The sequence below is a fragment of the Castanea sativa genome, chromosome 9 (genome assembly GCF_040712315.1).
Source record: "Castanea sativa cultivar Marrone di Chiusa Pesio chromosome 9, ASM4071231v1".
Classification (NCBI taxonomy): domain Eukaryota; kingdom Viridiplantae; phylum Streptophyta; class Magnoliopsida; order Fagales; family Fagaceae; genus Castanea; species Castanea sativa.
Window position 1 is genome coordinate 9,317,408 of NC_134021.1, and position 10,544 is coordinate 9,327,951.

At 35.4% G+C, this 10,544-nt stretch overlaps 1 protein-coding gene across 1 annotated transcript; it reads left to right on the top strand.

The window, feature by feature from the left end:
- The first annotated feature begins 973 nt into the window (after window positions 1–973).
- Window positions 974–5,411, top strand: LOC142609919 (uncharacterized). Its single transcript, XM_075781644.1, has 2 exons — window positions 974–2,263; window positions 5,158–5,411. The coding sequence occupies exons 1-2, from the start codon at window positions 1,363–1,365 to the stop codon at window positions 5,181–5,183; spliced, it is 927 nt and encodes a 308-aa protein (XP_075637759.1). The 5' UTR covers window positions 974–1,362; the 3' UTR covers window positions 5,184–5,411.
- The last annotated feature ends 5,133 nt before the right edge of the window (window positions 5,412–10,544 follow it).

A 10,544-nucleotide genomic window follows, 5' to 3' on the forward strand; every position in this document is an offset into this window, starting at 1 on the left:
TTCGGTTTCTGAAACCATTGCCGTCTTATATTAATTTATTATGATTCATAAATTTAGGAAGTGAAAAGCTCATAATTTTATTGTACCAGCTCCTTTCTTTCTACAAACGTCAAAAGATTAGAATTTGTAACTCAAAAAACTTAAATTAGTACTATTAATTAATATATCCTTTAATAAGAATCATAAAGACGTGGTTCTGTGGGAAACTTTCTGATCATATATGTCGTCAATTGAAGTAGGTGAATCGTAAGGCCGATATTAATTCATGGGCCCCAACTATCCTTATCAACTATTCATATTTCATAGTCATTACCATCAACCTAGGCCCTCCATGTTATCCACCAATAGAGTCTTAAGTTATCTACAAAACACGTGTCATCATCATCATATATCTATCGAAATTTCTCGTTTTTTAGTGCATGCTATTCACACTTGATATTATAACTTGCTTGTCAGTTGAAAGGAACTATTAACCAAATCCCTAGTCTCTCACTATTTTTTTTGCGTTATTGAATGTTCAATGAAATTAAATTAAACCAAAAAAAAAAACGTAAGAAAAATATCAAAGATACTTCAATTTTTTACAAATTAACGTGAGAAGAATACTTAAACAATGTATAATTAAATATTTAAATAATTTTTTAGTGATTAATAACACATATTTGTAAGGTTAATATAATAAAATTTTCAATATTACTAACATTAATCAAAACTTAAATACGTTATTGGTCTTTAAAATTTAACTTGAAAGCAATTTTAGTTCATCGAATGGCTTTCATATCACTTTGTAAACATTAAAATTGATAACTTTAAATTTGTGAGCGACTAAGATCGATGGTTAAAGTTGTTTTAGAATCAAAGGAAAAAAAAAGGGGGGAGTAGGGAATACCCAACCAAAGCACATTTTTATATTGCTAAGTATCAGTTGAGGTCAAACTGTAGTTTATGTGATATGTGGGTAATTTATATTGCATTAGCTGACACAAGAAGCTAAACAAAGGAAATTTGGTCATCTCCTTCGAATTTCATAAAAGAAATGTTGAGGTTAAGGGAATAGCATTCAATGTAGATGCGCTGGCTTGGAACATGGGCTTCTTTTTCTTCCTTAATTAGCCTATTCAGATTTTTCTCTTACAATTAAATGGGGAATAGAAAGTGCACCTACACATGGAAAAAAACACAGGGCGAAGCATCCCATCTTTTGTCACCTTCAATCTCTTCCTTTTCTCCTAGTCCAGGCAGGGAAGAGTGACCCATCTCTCTCTCTCTCTCTCTCTCTCTCTCTCTCTCTCTCTCTTATATCAAAGGCTAACTTTCAATTTTCATCTTTCTTTTCATTTCCTTCCTGTGATTTTATCCACAATGAGGAGCATAGCTTCCTGTTACAATGAACATGCTATTAAGGTGTCTGATTCATATTGTTCAGGCCCTTCTAACCGGCCTTTTGGCTCACCAAAATTGATCCCTTCAATCCCAAACTCAGTCACATGTATATACAAAGCCAAGCTCTCAACCCAAAAGCAGCTCTTGATCACTCTCACCTGGTGCAACAAACTTGTGGGGCAAGGCTTTATCATTAACATCGGTGACAACAACACCTCCTCACCCTACAAATTGAATTCAGATTCTCAGAGATTGCATGGCAAAAAAGGGTCTAAAACTTTCCAATCTTGCAATTCAAAGATAGAAGTTTTCTGGGATATTTCAAAAGCTAGTTTTGTTGTGGGGCCAGAGCCGATCAGCGGGTTTTATGTCATGGTTTTGGTTGACTCAGAACTTGGTCTAAGGCTAGGGGACAATGATCAAGAGTTGGACTTGATCAAGAAACAAAAAAAGGAAGAAATCCCACATGCAAAATCTTCATTGGTTTCAAGGAGTGAGCAATTTTCTGGTACTGCTATTTATTCAACCAAGGCACAATTCTGTGACACAGGAACTGCTCATGACATCTTGATAAAGTGTGTTAAAGAAGAAGGGTCAAAGAGTCCTATTCTATCTGTTTGCATTGACAACAAGAGGATTTTCCAAGTGAAGAGATTAAGGTGGAATTTTAGAGGGAACCAAGCACTTTTTTTAGATGGTTTGCTGGTGGATATGATGTGGGATGTTCATGACTGGTTCTTTAATCCAAGTCCAACATCTGGGTGTGCAGTTTTCTTGTTTAGAACTAGAAGTGGTTTGGATAGTAGGCTATGGTTGGAGGAGAAGAATTTGGAACACAAGGAACAAGAGAAGGTTGGATTCTCCCTGTTAATCTGTGCCTGTAAGAACCCTGACTGATTCTTAATTCTTCCTTTTTTAAGTATTTTTTTTTTCTTAATGCTACCTGGTGAACAGAAAAGCATATTGATGCCAAAATTAATGTGCTAATTATTATAATGATTCTAACATATGAAAGAAAATACATGGTTAATCTTTGTGGTGTTTGGGAGAAATATACTTTACTTTGGAATGGGAAAGACTGTTATGTAACTTGTGACTTGTAGTTGTAACGGTTGTATAGATTCCAATTGTACATGAAAGCATTATCTTCTTGAATTAATTCCCCTTTTTCTTCTCTTCCCCAATTTTCATCCTGAGGTACAACGTTTCTCTTTAAAGCCTCCAAGCAATATATTTCTTATGTACAATTTCTTTTAAATTTTATTCTTTTTACTTATATTTTTTTTAAAGCAAAATTCATAAATAAAAATAACTCTTCCAAATACACACCAGGACAGAGTGTGACGACATTACTCTGATTTTGTTTGAGAAAGCGTTGGCCATTAACTTGCTATGCATAGAGGGAGATAAATGGTTTTCTTTTTCATTTTTTGGCCTCTGTTTAGAAACTAGATAGGCCAAGTATCACGAGATTTCCCTAGAAACTTTTTTGTTGTTGTTGTTATTGACTTATTGTTGTTGTTGAAATGGATGTTCATAGTACTTTTTTGAACACCTGACTATTCTTTGGGTATTTATAGTCCCCCCCCCCCCCCCCATTCCCATGTACCATCCTTCCCTCCCATATTTCTAAAAATATAGGGAAGGAACCTCTTATGAATTGTTCCAAGGCCTTGGTTAGGACTTGGGAGTTCTCTCTCTCTCTCTCTCTCTCTCTATATATATATATACTAGCCTCTGAGCATCCGCTCACGTGTATACTCAGAGGCTCTTCTATATTTTTTGGATAATGATTAATAATTTCCATCTATTATAATTTAGAAATATTTTTTTGAATGTGAAAGGAAAAAATCTTAAATTTTAGAAATTCTCTTTTTGAATTCAAAATGAAATTTACATCTATTATAATATAGAAATATATATTTTTTAATTTTTCAAACAAATAAAAAGAATAAAATTTTGAGATAAACAGTAATTGTAATTTCTTTTTTTGAACGTAAAGAAAAAAAGTCTTAAATTTTAGGAGTTTTTTTTTAATTCAAAATGAAATTTGTTATTTGATATTTATGATCCTACTTCTAAATGAAGTTACCATTCATTAATGAGAGTATTTTTTAACAAAAAAAAATCTAGTTGAAAGAGGAGAATCCTCTTATATATAGTACAGATATATAAATTACTTGGTTGGTTGATGTTGAATTTGAAAAGATTTTTAATGTCTCATGCATACGGCATACCATTTAAATTAGGTGTTAAATACAAAAGTAAGACAATAAATCTAGTGGCATATTTTTTTTTACAAATATTAATTTAATATTTTTTTAAAAAAAATTTCAACTTATGATATTTGCTCTTGGTAATAGTTTTTTATCATCAGACTAAAATATCAATTCGTTTTCAGTATAAACAAAAATTAAACTCCAAATTTTTTATTTAATCATTAAAATTTTTATCAATTGAATTAATTAAAATTTATATATTAATTTAATCTATTATGAGCTATGAATGATAAAAATTGTGTTAACAGTGGGCTCATTTAAAAAAAATGATGTTTCGATCAAAACTTGACAATTTAGCAAGTTGTGGAAAATGTTAAAAAAAATTGTGTCATGTCAACATGTATTGCATTCCTGGGGGCAGTTGCCTCAATCAACTAAACTATGGGTTTCTCTAGCCCTTAGTGGTCATGGTCATAACCTTGGCTACACCATCCAAAATCTAGCACTGCTCAGAATAAATACACGTCCCATCAAAAATAAAAAATAAATACACGTGATATGATATACACATCATTATTAGACCTAGGTGTCAATATGACCCACACTTTTATAGTCGATCTAGGGGGCAATGTTGGTCAACATCAAGTACTGTGACATAAAACTCGACCTGTCTCGTTAAGCAACTATCGAGTTGAGGGGATCTTAATCAACGATTCCTTTTTTGCCCAAAAAGTCAAGCCCTGTAATGTGGGTGACCATTGTTGTTGCAATAAATCTCTTGATTGCCGTTGTAGAGGGCATTCTGGCATTTGTGAGGCCAAGATTTGGCTGGGGGGAAAGCTAGTATTTGCTGAAAAATCTACATCTAGCTAGTCATGGGCGATCGCGTTTTATTAGAGAAGAAAACCCTTTGTCCTTCCCTTTTAAAGTCATCTACTTGCTCCTTGGTTTCAATGCAACACACTTGTGAAACCAATTGGTTCTAACCAATCACCTGAGGAAACTTGTTGATCAAATAGTCGAGCAATAATGATTAAAAGAAAAATTGTTAGGATATATGTGATTCATGTTAGGAACATATGTCATCATGTATTGGCTAATCTTTTGACAAAATGCATTTTACTTGTACTTGAGTAGATCTAGGATGTTTAATGTTTCAAGGAACAAGGTTTTAAGTTAAGTGTTAAAGCTATGCAAGTCTGTTCAAGAATTAAGTAATGAAATACTAGTTTTTAAAGCTCGACAGCTAATATCTATCGAGCTTTAAAAACCTGTTTAAGCCCGAATCTCAACAGCTACTCGACAGATAGAGTATCTATCGAGAATTATGAAAATCAGATTTTCAGTTCTGATTTCATTTGAATCCGTGAGTATATATTTGGGCTTTCTTTTCTTACAACCTTAAACATATGTAAGGATTATTTTAAGGGACATCAAAAAGAGCACAATTGCACAAGTGCGGAGCAAAGTATTGTTCATGCAAATTGTGACCGGAAACCTAGTTTGCCCTAACTCTTCCTTCTCTTAACGAAGCTGCTATGTTTGTACACTGTAGGGTTTTGTGACCAAGCAATTTCATGATCTTCATCGTGTGATGAACTGAAGAATTTTGCAGCCAACATCCTTCTCAGGTTGGTGATCAAGTTGTGTACTAGGATTCACGCATTTATTGGTTAGTCATGTACTGGGAGCCGTGCATTAAAAGGAAAGATTATTACTATAGAACAAGTTTAATTGGATATTGGGGTAAGGGTTCAACTGTAAGTTGGTATAAGGTACTGGGATTCCTTTACTTGTAACCACTTGTTGTGATAATAGTGAATTTTCGGGAGTGGTGACCTTAAAATCATCCAGTAGAGCTTTTGCCTTGGAGGTTTTCCCCATTCGAAAACAAATCACCTTGTCAACTTTATTTTTCACTGCATTTTATTTTAGTTGGTGATTTATTTGTGCTGCCACGTATATTGCATGTTAATTTGATTAATTAATAAATTTGACTAATTAATCAATTAATTCATCACAATGGGTCAATACATTTTTAGCCTATCAAGTGATATCAGAGCAGGCACATTCTGATTAGGTTTTAATCTTTGTTGTGTAATCCATTGACCCTTGTTGTCATGGATAGAGGACAATCTTTTACTATACCTTCTTTATTTGATGGTACTAACTATACATACTGAAAAGTACGCATGAGAGCTTTCTTGCAGTCTTTAGATGAGAAAGTGTGGCAAGCTGTGGAGATAGGTTGGACCAAGCCGAAGGAAGCGCTGGCCGATTGGGATGATGCTAAGATCAAGACGACAAACTTCAACAGCAGGGCATTGAATGCTTTATTTAGTGCTGTCACAAATGAGGAGTTTAAGAAGATATCCTCCACTGAAACTGCAAAGGAAGTATGGATAATTCTCCAGACAACCTATGAAGGAACCAAGGTTGTCAAGGATTCGAAATTTCAGAGGCTCACTACTAGCTTCGAAGAGATTAAGATTGAGGAGGATGAGTCATTTGATGAGTTCTATGCCAAGATCAAAGACATAATAAACTCAGCCTTTAATCTTGGGAAAACCATTCCCGAACCCAAGAGTGCCTTACTTATCTCAAGTCCATCAGGAAGAGCAAGGCACTTGTTGCTACTTTAAGCGACACAGAACCTGAGGATGATTCCGAAAATAAGGATGACAGAATCCTAAATGCTTTCACCGCCATTGTCAATCCTACTAAGGGGATTATAGAAGATGTGGATGAAAAAGAAGACTTGGTGGAGTTAAAGTTTGAGAAAATGGATGAACAAGATGACATCCACACTGCCTATGCAAAGTTATACAAGGTCTCTGAAAAGTATGAGAAGTTGTATAGGCTAGCCACCAAGAAGCTCAGTGATGTGGAGCTTAAACGAGAAGAAATCTCTACAAAGTTTGATAAAGCCAATCAGACTATAGGAGCATTGAGGTTTGAAAACAATTTCTTGGCTGAGAAAACCAAGAAGCTTGAAGCGGAGTTGTTTCAAGTTAGAGCTCAGCTAGAGAGGACTTCAAGTACAAATCTTGATGAAATGCACAATATGCAAAAATCTGCCTCCGATCGAACCGATTTAGGGTACGATTTCTCTTCTCCTAATATTGCTTCTTCTAGTACTATTGTTTTTGTTTCTCCTACTAATAATGTTGAATTTGAGAACAATGATGTTAAAGCTGATATAGCTAGTGAGAACATAGACAATGATGTTAAAGCTGATCTTAGGAGCACCCCCTAAGCTTTCTAAGAAAGAGAATAAAAACCCTAGGGCTAAGAAGAGTAATACTCAAAAGCCTAAAGAGAAGAAGCAGCATCTCTATCATCATTGTGGAGCAGCTAGACATACTCGCCCTAATTGCTATAAGTGGCTAGCCACTCAGCAGAGCAATAACATGATCTCATCAGGAAACCTGAGTCAGTTTCCATCCACTCTTGCTCCTCTTGGAGATCTTCTTAAAGCCCTCATGTTCCTTTTGAACTTGAATGGTTGCAATACTTCCCCCTCTCCGCCGGTTCAATGGTTTGCTAAAAGGAAAGGTTCCTCCAATGTGTGGAAAGAAAAAGGCTCTAAGTGATTTAATCACTTTTCTCTCTCTCCCTTTATTTTTTGTGTTTGCATTACTTGTGTGTTTTGCTTCTTTTTTTTTTTTTAGCCAATCTAGTTTTTATGCATTGCTTTGCTTAAAATGTTTTTGTTTATTTGTTTTTAGTTCTGTTTTATTTAAATAAAATTGAAAAATAAAAAAAATACAAAAATGGTGTGTGTTTGTGTACATTGGTACTTGTGTACCTTGAATGGCCAATGAAATAAAGTTTTATAAACTTTGTATCTCTTGTAGCTTAGATGAGCATCTCTATGCACAACTAAGAAAATGAGCTTTGTGGCTTGAGTTTGTGATGAGTAAGATTAAGTAATCTCTTGTACTTAATACTCGTATCATTCTTTTTGACGGGATGACTAAAAAATCCTAAGAGAAATGCATAAATAACCATCTCACCACTGTTGCCCGCCAATCATGAAATGACGTCTATATGCTTCGGTATAGCAAAAGTGCAATGTTAAAAATTTAACATAATAGGGTATTTCTTTTCTTTCTCATATGCCTATGCATAACATGCTTAAAAAAACATGCAAAGAAGAATTAAAGCAAAAAGAATCAAAATACTTTAAAATATAATTGCAAGCATGTATTCTAGGAGGTGTGGGAGTAATAGGATGTGCCTCGAAGGTAATAGTCCCCATCAAGCAGTTATGATCGTGTGTAAGTAAAGTTTGATAGGCCAATAATGTATTGACCCATTGTGATGGATTAATTGATTAATTAGCAAAATTTAATTAATTAATCAAATTAACATACAAAATGCGTGGCAACACAAACAAATCACCAAATAACTAAATATGTAGCGAAAATTAAATGACACGGTGATTTGTTTACGAATGGGGAAAACATACGCAACAAAAACTCCATCAGGTGATTTTAAGGTCACCATTCCCGATAATTTACTATTATCACAACAAACGGTTAGAAGTAAAGGAATCACAGTACCTTATACTAACCTACAGTTGAACCCTTACCCCAATACCCAATTGGACTTATTCTGTAGTGACAATCTCTCATTGTATTGCACGATTCCCAATATGTGACAAACCAAAAGATGCGCAGATTCTAGTACACGACTTGATCACCAACTTAAAAAGGATGTTGGCTGCAAAGTTCTTCTGTTCATCACATGATGAAGATCATGAAGTTGCTTGGTCACAAAATCCTACGGTGTACAAACATAGCAGCTTCTTTAAAAGAGAGAAGAACGAGGGCAAATTCTGTTTCTGGTCACAATTTGCATAAACAAAACTTTGCTTAATACTCACACAACCCTAGACGGCCCTTAAAATAATCTTTATATATGTTTAGGGTTGTGAGAAAAGAAAGCCCAAACATACATTCACGGATTGGATGAAAGTCAGCTCTGAAAAACTGAACTTCATAAATCTCGACAGATACCCTAGCTGTCGAGCCTCGGGCTGAACAGCTCTTTTCAACCTCGATTGATACTAGCTGTCGAGCTTTAATGAACAACACTTCTTCACTTAATTCTTGGACAGACTTGAATGGCCTTTACACTTGAACTTGAAACCTTCTTTCTTGAAACATTAAACACATCTTAGATCTACCCAATTACAAGTAAAGTACATTTTGTCAAAGGATTAGCCAATTACATAAAATGTTGACATATGTTCCTAACATGAATCACATATGTCCTAACAATCTTCCCTTTTGGCAATCTGTGACAAAATCACAACAAACAAATGAGCATATGAGAGAAGTCATAAATCACTCAACTCATATTCACTTGTCAAGTACAGTAAAATCTATCCTAACAAAAACTCTTGAAAAACTTTGCAAGAAGAGAGTTTATGGCAAGTAGACTTTGACAACCTGTATTTCTAAAATATTTTAAACAAAACTCATCAAGATAGGTGAAAGATAAATAAGAAACATGTGTATAAAGAGAAAAAATAAACAACACATGTAAAGATAGATGAAAGAACTGCAATAACTACCTTAACTGTATATATATCAATAAGTACAAGGTTTGCTATCACAAAATGATCACAAGATCTAAGGTACATGAACAATGTATCTAAAATAGAGAGAAAAGAAAAAGATACATAAAAAATCCTCACTACATCCCTCAAAATATGAACACTCCTCCTAACAAAAAGATCCTCTACTAACCCTCCCCCTATGAGTATGACTACTCTCATATCAAAACTACTCCCCCTTTTTGTCATGAGTGACAAATGGTAAGTATATCAAGTAGACATCTCATCAGTACTAGAAGAGCTAGCACCATCATCCTCAGCATCAGAAGCATTAACATCACCATCGTCGTCCTCATCCTTAGAAGCCTCTAGAGTAGGAAGAGAAGCAATGAAGCCACCCATGACAGCCTGTCGTCGTGCAATATGACCAACACGGGTGTTCACCTAACACAACTCATCACTGAGAGTGTTGAGGTGAGCATCCATGCACACAAGCTATGCCATGATGTCCTCAAGAGTCACACCGCCCGTAGAAGAGAAGGGAGCGGATGTGGATGGAGCTGTAGAAGCTGGAGGAATCGTCGATCCAGATTGCCTCAAATGTAGTTGCACCTCGCTCCGTTTAACGGTGGCGGCGTCTATGGCACATAAAACATGGAGGTGGTTGGAAACGAGAAAGGGGACAGAAAAATGGCATAGAATTCTTGTGATATCCGAAGAGAAGATGAGCTTATCACGGGTCGTCGTATCCCTATACACATCTATGAGTGAAAGAATAAAATGAGAGGGGAAGTCTATGGTAAGATGCTCAATGAGGAATAACAAAAACTAAGCACGGGGTTCTGTAATGGAGTTATAATGAGAGAGAGGATGCAAAACAAAGGTCATAACCATGTTAATGAACCTAGGACCTTTAGCAAAGGTCGAACAAGAAGTGAACTAATGATCACCCCAATCAGAAGGTCGCTCACAAAAAGAGGATATAAGTATGAATAATCAAATCCATGCATGTTGGAGTAGAACTCCTGTATAAGCACGGATGGACAAGTGACCAAGATGTCACACAGTGACTTCTAACCCCTACTGTGAATGACAGTGGGTAGGTCAGTGTCAGAGAAGTCTGACAAAATGACTTGGCATTCCAAATGAATGCCTCGTCTAGAAAAGTTCTCCGAAAAGTCCTTGCGGGCTTTATCATCACGGAACTGAATATGAGAAAGGGTAGGATCAGAAGAGGTAGATGCCCTAGAATGAAGAGGATTCCGGGACGGAGTGGATTTACGTTTAGGTGTCATAACACAACTAATGTAAGAAAAGGAGAGAGCGAGAGAGAGAGAGAGAATCAGAAAAGCACCAACAAGATACAATATATCAAATAT